This window comes from Sapajus apella, unplaced genomic scaffold, assembly GCF_009761245.1.
Source record: "Sapajus apella isolate SASKATOON/1434 unplaced genomic scaffold, GSC_monkey_1.0 scaffold12, whole genome shotgun sequence".
NCBI lineage: Eukaryota > Metazoa > Chordata > Mammalia > Primates > Cebidae > Sapajus > Sapajus apella.
Genome location: NW_022436952.1, coordinates 13,231,009 through 13,245,185, shown reverse-complemented (window position 1 = coordinate 13,245,185; position 14,177 = coordinate 13,231,009). Strand labels below are relative to the sequence as shown.

The following is a 14,177-nucleotide window of genomic DNA, read 5'->3' as shown; positions in this document are numbered from 1 at the left end:
ATAATAGTTAACTATATTTGAGAATAACTTGGATAAAATTTGAAACTACTAGCTGTATATTTCTCTTTAGCAGTTGGTTTTCAAACCATCTGGTAGATTATACTCAGCAAGTACATATTTTGTACACTAGTTAAATATCTTAACCCATCAGTGGGCCAAGTGAAATATCTTCACTGTCCCAAATTCATTCCCCAGTGGATTTCCCACCTGAACTATCTGTATTGTGTTAATAGTGGCTGCCACTTTATTTTTAATAATTTGATCTAAAGATAACAAGCTTTTCTTAACTCAGGGAGAGAGTATTGGCTGGTCTTTTATTCATAAACTGGGCACTCTCTAGAATGGCTTGGTCATGCGTTGTAGCTAATTTTTGGCAACTTGGTTCAACCTTGTACCATTTTTCATTGTTTTTATGAATAAGGTAATGAGTAGTTAGAACTCATTAGTGGCACAGAATACCACTCCCTGCCATACACACTTCTTTATTTATTTATTTATTTATTTATTTATTTATTTATTTATTGGGGGGACGGAGTTTCGCTCTTGTTACCCAGGCTGGAGTGCAATGGCGCGATCTCGGCTCACCGCAACCTCTGCCTCCTGGGTTCAGGCAATTCTCCTGCCCCAGCCTCCTGAGTAGCTGGGATTACAGGCACACACCACCATGCCCAGCTAATTTTTTTTTTGTATTTTTAGTAGAGACGGGGTTTCACCGTGTTGACCAGGATGGTCTTGATCTCTTGACCTCGTGATCCACCCGCCTCAGCCTCCCAAAGTGCTGGGATTACAGGCTTGAGCCACCGCGCCCGGCTATACACACTTCTTTAAACGAACTTGAGCAAAAGGATGATTTATTGTGCAAAGCCTGTTGACGTCTTATAGACTCTAAGCACAGGAATGCAGTAGGCCTTTGTGACCCGAATGCTGTTGGAGTTTTTTTTTTAACCTATGCCTGTTTCTGTGCATCTGATTCTTCCTTCATTTATTCAGACAGCTGCTTTTTTTTCTCCTTTTGAGGAAAAAAGGATTAGTTAGACTAATCCAGAATCCCTCATGAAACCTGTTGTGGGTATGGATTGGGTTTTTGGTGGGGAGGGCATTCTCACTCAGCATACTGAAATGGAAGAATGCTGTCCTCCCTTTAGGTCCTGTGGTATTCATGCTTTTCACTGTACTGCTGATTGTCACAAAGTTAGCCCAAAGGGAAGTGTGGAATATGGGCACATGTCTATATGTGTAACAGATTTTGATATTTAGATACATACACACATATGTGTATATATGTGAATTTTATAGCTAAAAGTATCAGGTAGCAGTCATGTGTTTGGTATTTGAAGCGAACTCTTTGAATTCAGGGAGAACGAAGATGAAAACATACCTCCTGTTTTAAGTTGCCTAGAGGTAGCCAGGTATCATTTATTTAAGCTGTCTGGTAGTAGACTGGTAATACAATATAGGGAAACTAGTGGGACAGGCCTGTTAATCATGGGATGTAGGTCTTAAAGATGTGCCTGTATAATTTTTTTTTTTTTTTGAGATGGAGTTTCACTCTTGTCACCCAGGCTGGAGTGCAATGACGCGATCTTGGATCACTGCAACCTCCGCCTCTCAAGTTCAAGCAATTCTCCTGCCTCAGCCTCTTGAGTAGCTAGGACTACAGGTGCCCGCCACCACACCCTGCTACTTTTTTTGTATTTTTAGTAGGGACAGGGTTTTTACTATGCTGGCCAGGCTGGTCTCAAACTCCTGACCTCAGGCGATGCACCCGTTCAGCCTCCCAAACTGCTGGGATTACAGGCATGAGCCATCGTACCTGTCCCAAGCTTTATAAGTTTTAAGAAAAAAAATTGAAACTTTTTTTTCAAATGTAGTGTATCCCTTTCACTAAATGATAATAAAGTTTAGAAAAATTCCTTTGTTTTTTTTTCTAGTTGTACTGTGTGTGTGTGTGTGTGTGTGTGTGTGTGTGTGTGTGTGTGGTTGTGTGTGTGTGTGTGTGTGTAGAGGAGGAGGGTTCCAGTTGAAGGAGATATGGAGATATGGTTTCTGTTTGCCTTTGGTTGTAGAAGGTTTTTCTTTGGAATAAACTGAAAGAATGCTTAATGTAATAAACTAGGGTATTTGCTTAAGGATCATTGCTATTGGCTCAGTTTACTCCTCTTCAGTGACTTTGGCTTTATTACCGTAACTAGGTATTTCCACCAGTCATGTCTTCGCTTAGAACAGATCAAATATGCACTGATAGATTTCCTTTGTTCTTCACACACTTTGAGCTTTTCTTAGATGATATCTTTTTGTTTTTACAGGTTCATGAACCATCGAGCTCCAGCCAATGGCCGCTACAAACCAACTTGCTATGAACATGCTGCTAACTGTTACACACATGCAGTAAGTACAAGCTTTCTGCCATTGCCATCCTTTCCACAGGGCTTTGGCAGGAGGAAGGGGTAATTATCTCTAGTAACCTGGCACAATTAGTTGGATTTACCCATCTCTGTGACCTTATCTACCAGGAAATCAGTGCTGGGTTATGTCACCAGAAACTATGTAAGCATATAGAACACTTGGTGTGTTCTAATCCATAGTCAGCTCTGTCCTGGGCTTGCTTTCTGCAACAAGATTGTCTTTAAAGGAATAATAATAGTATGTACCCTAGCTATACAAAAACCAAAGACACCTGTTTATGAAGACTCTCACCCCTAGAATGCAATCAACTGTGTTTATTTTGCAAGGAGAGTTCACAATCTGTTGAAAAAGATGCTTTGTAAAAATTAAGTGGTCTTCTGAAATGGGGAGGGGAGCCATAGCCTCCCATCCCTACAGTGGCCATTGCTTCCCAGAAGAGATGTTATTCTATATTGGTGAAGGAAAAGCTGATGTTATCCCTAAATGTTTTGTTATTTTTTTTTCCTGCATTATAAAAGGAAAACATGCTCATTATAAGAAACTTTAAAAATACTGAAAAATATATCAGAAAAACAAAACTAACCAGAAATAAACTGTTAACACTTTGGTGCATTTCTCTCTCTCTCTCTGTGTGTGTGTGTGTGTGTGTGTGTGTGTGTTTGTGTGTGTGTGTGTGTGTAATAATAGGTAAACCTTAGAAGGTGATTGCTCTTGCTTACTTAAAAGGTTCTGTTAAAAATGAAGCGACCCCAAAATGTTCCCTCTGCAGTAGCACTCATATTGGCAGAATGTACAGATCCAAACTGTGTGTGTCGGGGAGGGTTTGTAAATATGTATTTTCAGTTTTCCTGTTAATGTAAAATTAGTGGCATTTTCTTATGTCATTATAAATTTTACTTTATCTGTGGTTTCATTATTACCTTTGAAAGTTGCATTTAGTGACTTTGAGGGGAAAATAGTGGCTGGGAGATGGTCTGAAAACAAGAAATAGAGAAAAGACCAGTTTACTCCTTTAACAATGAGTGTTTAGAACAGGCTAGTTTAACTATGATAGACAGTGTTGGTACAATACAGTGGTTCACACAGCTTACCTTTAGGAATAACATTTACTTGGATGAACCTGAATAAGCCTTAACTTGTTTCTTCTGAGTGTGTCACAGGTTAAGGAACACTTATATAAGCTGAAGTTAAGGGAAATCTGACAAAACCTCCATATTAATTTTTTAGAACAGAAAATATAACCTTATTAAACAATACCTTGAATTGTTTCATTTCAGGGACCAATAATATTTCTAAAACAGACAAAACACCTCTATTGTCATCATTTCATTAGAAGATACTTTTACATGAAAGAAGTAGAAAGGACGTGATCTCAAAATAAAGAGCATTCCTTTAAATGAAATACATTGTGTTTTATGGAAAACTTTATTGTACTTAATCTTCTAATTTTGCTCTTGGGCCAATGAAAACTTCACCATCTGAAAAACTCATGCCAGTCTCATCTAGGGGATTTAATATTCTGTTGCAAGATGGCAAATCTGGGTTCAGGAAGAAAGGAAAAGATAAGCAAATCGCTAACATTTGTATTCTTTGTCAAGTATGCTTATTCTAATATCTAATAAAGTAGTATATTCTCCTGGGAATTTCTGTTACTATAAAATGTTTACTAGTCATAGTCATACATTATGACTAGACATTAAAATCTGTGACCATGTGGACTATGAAATATGGTGCAGGCAGCAAAATTCTCTCTAAAATTCTCAAGATTTTTTGAATAGGTAAACCTTAGGAGGTGATTGCTCTTGCTTACTTAAAAGGTTCTGTTAAAAATGAAGTGACCCCAAAATGTTCCCTCTGCAGTAGCACTCATATTGGCAGAATGTACAGATCCAAACTGAAAATCAGGATGTATAACTTCAACAATTGACTTTCTATATGTGTGTGTTGCTGTGTACATCATAATACTGATTACTTGATTTGTTCAGTTATCCTGTCCTGAAATATTGGGATTTCAGTAGCAGCAGGACAGATGTTCTAAAATGAGGACCTCCCTGAAAAATCTGGGTATGTGCTTGGATTTTTTTTTTTTTTTTTTTTTTTTTTGAGACAGGGTCTCACTCTGCCTCCCAAGCTGGAGTGCAGTGGTACAATCACGGCTCACTATAGCCTCAGCCTCTCAGGCCCAAGCCGCCTTCCCACCTCAGCCTGCCAAACAGCTGGGACTATAGGTGTTTGCCACCATGTCTGGCTAATTTTTTAAATTTTTGTAGAGACAGGGTCTTGCTGTGTTGCCCAGGCTGTTCTGCAGCTCCTGGACTCAAGCAATTCTCCTGCCTCAGCCTCCCAAAGTGCTAGGATTACAGGCATGAGCCACCACACCTGGCCTTCTTGGTGTTTGAATATTTTAAGGAATTACTCTAAATCAGATTATAAAGTAGAATGAAACATGTCCTTATTTAATGAAATTAGGATAAAGAACATCTGTTTTTTTAACAGTTGAGTAATGTTGCATCCTTGATGGCTTAATTGTATCCCCATTGGTTGGCACAATTCTTGGGCCCTGAATGGCATTAACTGTTTTCCAGTGTAGCAGCTAACTTCATCTGGCTCTTGTTATGATTATCCAGGAGGGGCAAATACTTGCTTTAAGATTATTTTTCTAAAATTGTTTCAGGCAAACCTCTGTATTTTTAGCAAAAGACTCAACTCCATAAAAGTCAGAACATTCCATTCATTACTCTTTACTGTTCCCTCAGTTCCTCATTGTTCCGGCCATTGTGGGCAGTGCCCTCCTCCATCGGCTGTCTGATGACTGCTGGGAAAAGATAACAGCATGGATTTATGGGATGGGACTCTGTGCCCTCTTCATCGTTTCTACAGTATTTCACATTGTATCATGGAAAAAGAGCCACCTGAGGTACAGTGGATGGCATGCTGTTTCAACAGATCCAGATAGTTGACTCAATATGTTTGGTAGCCTCCCACGCTGGCATGCTTTAGTCAAGTGGGACAAAGCGTAGACATTTTGTGCCTTGTAGACTAGAATACTCTCCCATGATTCACGACATGTTCTTTGGACTGGATGAAGTTTGAGGACTCCTCCCCAGTATGTATCTAAAAAGGTAGGCCTTTGCTTAGTAACCCCCCAAAAACTTCATTGATTCCCTAGGACTTACCACTTAAAAACCTGAGAGCTATTTTCCAATACTGTCAAGCACACTAAGGATATGATGAGAGCAGCAGTGTGGGGTAGTGACAGAGCACACTGAGCTTGGAGTCAGCAGGCAGGCTTTGAGGCCCAGCCCTGCTCTTTAATATTGGGTAAGTCACTTGACCTTGGGTATCTGTATCACTAAAATGAGAATAATAATACCTGAATCACATAGTCACTGTGATACGAGAATGAGATAAGGTACTTGAAAATTACAAAAAAACCAAAGGACTATATGAAGTATAGAGGCATACTTATAGTTTGAGTTTAGCATTTTGCAAAGTTTAGCTTTCAGAATTAAGTCTTATGTATATTATTCAAATAAAATTCACATATTTTGCTATTAATAGCCATCAAGCACTTTCCAAGCAATACGATAGGTCTTGGCCTGCCAAGGAGAAGAGCATTAAAGCTTTCCTCCTCTGAATGAAGGATTGATTTTGGAGCAGCACACCATTTAGGTGGGAATGTGTTGCTTGTGAAATGGATTCTGCATAACTTTGAAGGGCAAAACTTCTTTTCAAAAAGGAAGATTCAGAGCGGACTATGAGCAATTTAAAGAAATACCGGAATATGCCTTTTGGTTTTAAAGAATGTCCAAAAAAAACTCAAACTAGTCAATATGATATTTAAAAGATATGCCACATTTATAAGCAGGATTTGAGATTTATAAGATGATTACTGGTTTCCTCACATATAAAATCCTAGAGTTTTAGAGCTGGGAGGATCTTTAGAAATCATCTAATTTAAAACACGTAATTTTTATTTGGGGGTACTGAGGCTCAGAGAAGTAATCTGACTTGTCTGAGTCAGTGAAACCAGCAAAATCTGATTATCCCAAGACCTCTGACTCCAAATCCTAGTTTTTTTCACCATATCTTTTACAAAATTGAATATAGTTGGCAGTTTGCTACCCTTTCCTGTAAGGTAACAGTTTTCTGGGCTTAAAATAAAACCACAGCATTGAATCACAAGGGCGCTCTGGGACACACTTGCAAGAGAACCACAAAAGTACCTGTCCTGGCTCTTCAGGACACACTGTCGCAGCGCCCAGAGGCCAGTTTAAAAGCAGAGTACTTTATTATCTTCTTGGCAGAATTTAGTGCTTGTGGTTGTCTCAGCAAACTTGGCTTCGATGTCTAGCTTCTGGATCAATAAAAAGTTGTAGGTACCTCTTTCAGTATTCTGGGTCTCCCTGCCAGAGGTGTAATAGAAACTAGATTCTTTTGAACTTTGAATAGCACTGCTAGAATTATAAGCCACGTGTAGATTTTTGTTCTTTGTTTAAATTTTTAAATATTAAGAAAGCCTTAATTTAGGTAAAAGGGAGAAGGGAATTGCATTTATTATGTGCTAGGTGCTCCCGTGTACTAGATACTATGCTAGATACATGGCCTACATTACCTCATTTAATGTTCACACATACTCCATGAGAAATACCTTATTTCCATTTTACCTATGAGGAAAGTGAGAGTCAGAGAGGTCAGTGGCAGCTCTTGGATGAGATTCCAGGTCTGTCTACCTATTCCAACAGCATATAACAATCTAGAAAGCAGAATTAGAAAGGCCCAAAACCTTGCTAGGAATCACAGTCATCCAAGGAGTTTTAAAAACTTATTCTTCCCATTTCTCCAACCTCTATCTCACCTCCAAACCCTTCAGAATCTTTTGAACTGGAATCCATCACTATATTTTGTGAGCTCCCCAGGTGATGATATGCAGTCAAGTTAGAAAAGCTTTGATCTAGTGTTTGCTTCTTTAGACCTGTAACGTAAAGTATCATCTATGGGTAAGCTATGGCTTCTGATGACTAGCAGACTGAAATCCGTTCTTTCTCACAAATGTATTTCTCATGTTTTTAAAACTTTTTTTTTAATTTTTAATTTTTGTTGGTACATAGCAGGTGTATATATTTATGGGGTACATTTTCTTTTTTTTCTTTTTTTTTTTTTTTTTTTTGAGACAGACTCTCACTCTGTTGCCCAGACTAGAGTGCAGTGGTACGATCTCAGCCCCCTGCCACCTCCGCCTTCTGGGCTCAAGCGATTCTTGTGCCATAGCCACCCGAGTAGCTGGAACTACAGACATGCGCCACCACACCTGGCTACTTTTTGTATTTTTAGTAGAGATAGCATTTCACCATGTTGGCCAGGCTGGTCTCAAATTCCTGACCTCAAATGATCCACCTGCCTCAGCCTCCCAAAGTGCTGCGATTATCGGCGTGAGCCACCACGCCCGGCCTTTATGGGAAACATTTTATCACTTATTCACACAAGTCCTTATTAGTTTGCTTTGGTCAATGTTATGTGTAGGGGGAGGCAAAGTCTAATACTAGTGTTCCCTCAAATTATACCTGCTTGGACACTGAAAATAGATTCAAGATGATACTATAAATTTGTACTTTTAACTTACCTCAGTAAAGGGCAGATTCTGTCTAATCCATTTTATGAATAGACCTCAGTAAACCAAACTCTTTATACATATACTCCTGACTTCAGTTTTGGAGGGAGAAACTTGCTTAGAAATACAGGTGGCCATGCTTTTACAATAAATGTACCTTTTGTTTCTGTTTTTGTTGTTGCTTTTCCTAAGTTAGTCTCTGAATTTCTTTTATTACTACTTACTGTCCACAGTAGGATATTCAAAGTAATAACTTTAAATACATTCTAAAAAGACACAAAGAATGTGATTTCAGCTCAGAGAATGTTTACTGAGCATCAGGACTTTGCCCTACATTGATAGGAGCCAGGGGGTGGTCTGCCCTCCAGGAACTTCATTTTTCTGTTAGATGGGATCTAAAAGAAATGGAAAACATCAAAAAAGACAGATTTTGTTTGTTTGCTTAACCACTTCAGACTTCCTATCATGGGGCTCTGTCCCTATGTCTCATATACACTGTGAGGCTGAGAGTATCTGTTGTATGTGCAACTTAAAAAACAGTACAAAGCTTTTACTCATGGTTTCATAATATTAACAACAAAAAGCTGTGTGATCTTGGAAGACCAAGTATAAAGGCCATGAGAACTAGAACAAGAATGGGAATTGTAACATACTGGAGTGATAACCCATACCTCCTCTCCGATCATTTTCTGAAAAATTCATTTTACTTTTTTTTCCCCTCACTAGGACAGTGGAGCATTGTTTTCACATGTGTGATAGAATGGTTATCTATTTCTTCATTGCTGCTTCTTACGCTCCATGGTAAGATACGGTCTTCCTAGTTTTGAAGGTAGTGATTTTATGGTTAGAATTCCTCAGTCCTTCTTTCCTCCCTTCCTCTTGTCCCCACCCTCAGCCCTCATGCATATACCACCTCCCCTCCTCTTGAACATATACATGCATGCATTTTTCCCCCCATTTGATTTACTTGGGTCAGAATGCATATTTGAAGGGAAGAATATTGCTGCTGTCTATAAGACTGGGTTATTGGATTGTTCAAGAAGATGTGCTATGAACTGGTGTGTAGATAGCTTGCCCACTCTTGAAATCTATAAACTTTGCTCTCCATATTGTTTCCCTATACCTCTGCTATTGTTCAGAACACTAGAAAATTGAATTGTTCAAGTGGAAATGCTGTAAATATGTATGAGGAAAGCAAGCTTATTTATTTATTTTTTGAGACAGAGTCTCGCTCTGTCACTCACGCTGGAGTGCAGTGGCGCAATCTTGGCTCACTGCAACCTCTGCCTCCCAGGTTCAAGAGATTCTCCTGTCTCAATCTCCTGAGTAGCTGGGGTTACAGGTGCCTGCCACCATGCCCAGCTAATTTTTTGTATTTTTAGTAGAAATGGGATTTCACCATGTTGGTCAGGCTGGTCTCAAACTCCTGACCTCATGATCCATCTGCCTCAGCCTCCCAAAGTGCTGGGAGTACAGGCATGAGCCACCACGCCCGGCCTGTTTTTGAAATTGATACCATTTGTCTTCAATGCACCTCAAATGCAGTAGCTACTATATAGCAAGTGTGTTTGTCATTTCTTTTGCTGAGTAAGAGAACCGGCCACGTGAGTTATCTATTTAAAATACCTAATATTCTGTTCAGTGCCTTTGATCTTTCTGCCTTTTTGGTGCTGATCAAATATAACCTTTTGTTGCTTTGAAACTCTTAATTAAAGAAACATTAGCTTTCCTCTACAAGACATAATCCAGTTTTAAACACTCAGAAGTTTATATTTTGCTATCATCTACTGTGGTCATTAGAAACAGTATGCCTCTAGATTCTGGCTAATGCAGCATTAATCATTCAAAAGAAACCTGATTATCTAAAGGGGTAAAAAGTAAGTGCTATCTTTGCCCAGCATCTGACTAAATTATATGTCTGCTTCATGTTGGAGAAAGCACACTGAAAGGCTTTTGTGAATGGGTAATAAGTGCCCAGAACAATTCTTATCTCAGTAGGAACCTACAGGGTGCAAACAGGATTCCTTACTTTACTTATTTTAAATTCTCCAATTTAAAATGAGTAAATGAATAAAAAGAATTTAAATGTGAGGTAAGACATTAAATATCATAGTAGGCAATTTCTTTACATGTAGTTTTAGATATGTAGGCTGTACTTTTTCCATCTGGAAATGTGAATTTTGTAGTTAGAGATAATCAGGACAACATTTGTTTTTTTCTCATTTATTCTTTTTATTTTTATTTTTTGAAACGCAGTTTTGCTCTTGTTGTCCAGGCTGGACTGGAGTTCAATAGCGAGATCTCGGCTCACTGCAACCTCCGCCACCTGGGTTCAAGAGCTTCTCCTGCCTCAGCCTCCCAAGTAGATGGAGGCACGTGCCACCATACCCAGCTAATTTTTTTTGGATTTTTAGTAGAGATGGGGTTTCACCATGTTGGTCAGGCTGGTCCCCAACTCCTGACCTGAGGTGATCCACCCACCTCAGCCTCCTAAAGTGCTGGGATTACAGGCATGAACTACTACACCTGGCCTCATTTATTCTTTTTTTCTTTTCTTTTTGGGACAGAGTCTTGCTCTGTCACCCATAGGCTGGAATGTAGTGGCACAATTTCAGCTCACTGCAACCTCTACCTCCTGTGTTCAAGCGATTCTCCTGCCTCAGCCTCCTGAGTAGCTGGAATTACAGACGCCCACCACCATGCCTGGCTAATTTTTGTATTTTTAGTAGAGACTGGGTTTCACCATGTTGGCCAGGCTGGGCTTGAACTCCTGACCTCAAGTGATCTGCCTGCCTCAGCCTTCCAAAGTGCTGGGATTACAGGTGTGAGCCACTGTTCCTGAACTTCTCATGTATTCTTAATATGAAATTAGTACAAATGGATTTGCAGTATTTTAAAATTTAGACCTCACAATGATCCATGGTTAAATTCTAACAAAATGTCTTCCATAATATATGTTAGGAATAATTCTTCTCATATTCGCTTTTGGCAGAGAGATTGATATGGAGACACTTGGTTTGTGTATTAGGTGTCCACTGTGGGTATGTGATCCTGGTTCAGGATTTTGTTCCAGGTTCTCATTAAGCTTTGTAAGCAACCTACTCGCAAATACATGGTCAGAAATTAAAGGGCAAGCAGTCTTGACCTCATTCTGCCTAATAGGGAAATTCAGGCATCACAAGAGTACTGGGACTCCCTTCTACTTTTCTGCTTTTAGCTGGTCCTATTTTTAAACCATGTTGAAAACTAATTCTAAGTCTCTTTCTCTCTCTCTCTCTCTCTATTTTTTTTTTTTTTTTTTTTTTTTTGGCAGAGTCTTGCTTTGTTGCCCAGGCTGGAGTCCAGTGGTATGATCTCAGTTCACAGGAACCTCTGCCTTCCGGCTCAAGCAATTCTCCTGCCTCAATCTCCCAAGTAACTTGGGTTACAGACGCCCGCCACCATGCCCGGCTAATTTTTGTATTTTTAGTAGATACAGGGTTTCAGCATGTTGGCCAGGCTGGTCTCGAACTCTTGATCTCAAGTGATCCATCCACCTTGGCACCCCAAAGTACTGGGATTACAGACATCTAGGCACTGCACCTGGCCTAATTCTGAGTCTTAAAGGTCGACAGACAAATTTGTCTTTGAGTTCCTTAATTTTACCTAAATTGCCCAAATGCCTCATTGGTGTGTTGAGTGCCTTTTCTTCCTGCTCTTACCCTAAGACTTTCTTAGTTTTCAATGACACAGATTCTATGAATTCCCTTAATTTATCACTTCTATTCTTTGTTGTCATGTTTACATGTTTAGGTTAAATCTTCGTGAACTTGGACCCCTGGCATCTCATATGCGTTGGTTTATCTGGCTCATGGCTGCTGGAGGAACCATTTATGTATTTCTCTACCATGAAAAGTAAGAGAAAATAATTTACATTTGATAGTTTTAAAATCAACTGCCTAAATATTACCTGCATTGCAATACAATTTATTTTTATTTGTACTTCAAAATAGTAGAAATACATAAATAGAATGTTATTTTTAATAAATCTTCAAAACCGTTTGGTATTCATTATTAGTGGAAAGATTGCTGTGGAAAAACAGAGTGGTACAGGTGGTATGATACAGTTGAGGGAACATTGTGACCAGTCCCTCTGGAGTCCATCAGACTTCATTTCTTTATCATGAGACAGACTGGCCTTATCCTCTGTGATTCAGTCATCATGTGAGAAAAACAGCAACTTTTCAAGGTGTCTATGAAGATTGGAGAGAACAGATATTAAGTGCCCTGGACAATACTTACCTAAAGAAGGGCCTAGACTGTATTCCAAAAAGGGTATCTTGAGAAAAAATATGTTGGGAAGGACATTGGAACTCTTAATATCCTAGCCCTGGGGTATAGCTTTTTAGCCAGTTATTCATAGCTGATAGTCCTAAGTATTGAGCAATGTAAAAACAAAAGCTTATTGAAATTTTGCATCTTTGCTCTGGAGGAGACCTTCAAGGTCCCCAATTCCAGCTCCATGAACATTTAGGATATGCATCAAATTAGTGACTCATCTGGAAATTAGGACCCAAGCGTCCCAGTTCTGATTCCATTGCTCTTTTCATTACCCTATATGTTTGAATTTGAGAAATGCACAACCGTGAAGTCTTTGTCATTGGGTTTATTTACAGTTCATTAAATTCTTTCTCTATTGTGGTTGGCAGAATGGCTCTCAGAATTGAACATAATTTGTGTTTATCAGAAAGTACTAAATTGTTTTTCCCTTTCAGAAAGAGAAAATGGTAGTTTTGACTAATCTCTTTTTTGGCTCTGAAATTATTTAAATACCTTTTTGACCATAATTAGCAATGCTGAGTAATGTTATATATTATAGTATACATAAGTCCAAGGGAACAGTTTGCGTCTTATTATTTATATCCTTGGATAAAATAGGAAGTCAAGAAAGGCAGCTATCTTTTCTCCTCTTCCCAGCCTTCTGGTGTAAACAAAACCCATAAACGCATTCTTCCCCTATATGATTAGTTCATGGTAGGCTTTGAGTATAAAACATGGTGAATGAGGTATGAGTCACCCTTGGCCATTCAGTTTGGCAGACATTAGGGAGTACCTAAATTGTGTCACGTACTATTCTAGGATTTACAGATCAAAACATAATTAAATCTTAGTTCCTGCCTTTGAGGAGCTTACAGTCTGCTTTGATTAGGCTGAAATGTAATTTGAATTTCAATACAATGTGTTTCTTGGGGTTTTTAGATTTTTTTTGTAGTCTATGTGATGAGCCTTAAAAATTACAGTTTTGTGCAGGTGCAAACTAAAGAGACAAACAAAATTACATGTTCTTTCCTTAGGGCTGCTGTTCTTTTTGCTGATAAACTAGGCTCCAGGCTACATCTCCTCCCATCTTCAGAATTTCACTTATAGCTCTGGATTGGAATGCTAATGAAAGCAAACACTCTAGGATCAGAATAGGAAATATTTTACAAGGTGGAGCGGATTCAAAGATAATTACTTTTGGCAGATAATTACTTTAGGTAGCATGTGGGATTTGATGCCTTTTCAACCCTGAAAGAAATGCTAGTTCCTTGTTACTCAATTACCGTGTTTTAGTTAGAGGCCTAGTGGTTGCCTATGAGAAATAATATTTTATTTGAGTAGTTCAGAGCTTACATTTCTTTCTCAAAAGAAAAAAAAGGAAAGGCTGGTATGTAAATAGTTAGGTGTAATAGAAATGTGTAAGTTAAATTAACTGCATTTCCATTCCTGCAGGTATAAGGTGGTTGAGCTCTTTTTCTATCTCACAATGGGATTCTCTCCAGCCTTGGTGGTGACATCAATGGTAAGACATGGCTTCAAAATTTTAGTTATTTTATTTTAAACTGCTGGAATGTAATATGATTATAGATATGGTATTTAGCTTTTCTTTCCGAAGTTACGTCCATTAAGTAGAGACTCAAAAGAAAAAAAAAACTTATAAACAATGAAGTGTTTAGCTGGACGTGGTGGCATGTACCTGTAGTCCCAGCTACATGGGAGGCAGAGGCAGGAGGATTGTTGAGCCCAGGAGGTTGAGGCTGTGGTGAGCCATGTTCATGCCACTGCACTACAACCTGAGCAACAGAGCAAGACCCTGTCTCAAAAAAATAACGAAGTGTGCCAGCAACTCGTCAGCTTGCAC

The 14,177-nt window shown here is 38.9% G+C and overlaps 1 protein-coding gene across 4 annotated transcripts in view; it reads left to right on the top strand.

Moving 5' to 3' along the window:
* The window catches only part of MMD (monocyte to macrophage differentiation associated), a 32,765-nt gene that overhangs the window by 6,223 nt on the left and 12,365 nt on the right, over positions 1 to 14,177 (top strand). For 3 of the 4 annotated variants that reach the window (XM_032280094.1, XM_032280091.1, XM_032280092.1), the window contains 5 exons: positions 2,307 to 2,388; positions 5,163 to 5,323; positions 8,744 to 8,818; positions 11,810 to 11,911; positions 13,769 to 13,838. In XM_032280094.1, coding sequence (XP_032135985.1) covers positions 2,307 to 2,388; positions 5,163 to 5,323; positions 8,744 to 8,818; positions 11,810 to 11,911; positions 13,769 to 13,838 — 490 coding nt within the window. The remainder of the gene's footprint in view (positions 1 to 2,306; positions 2,389 to 5,162; positions 5,324 to 8,743; positions 8,819 to 11,809; positions 11,912 to 13,768; positions 13,839 to 14,177) is intronic. The other variant, XM_032280093.1, reaches the window with a different exon arrangement.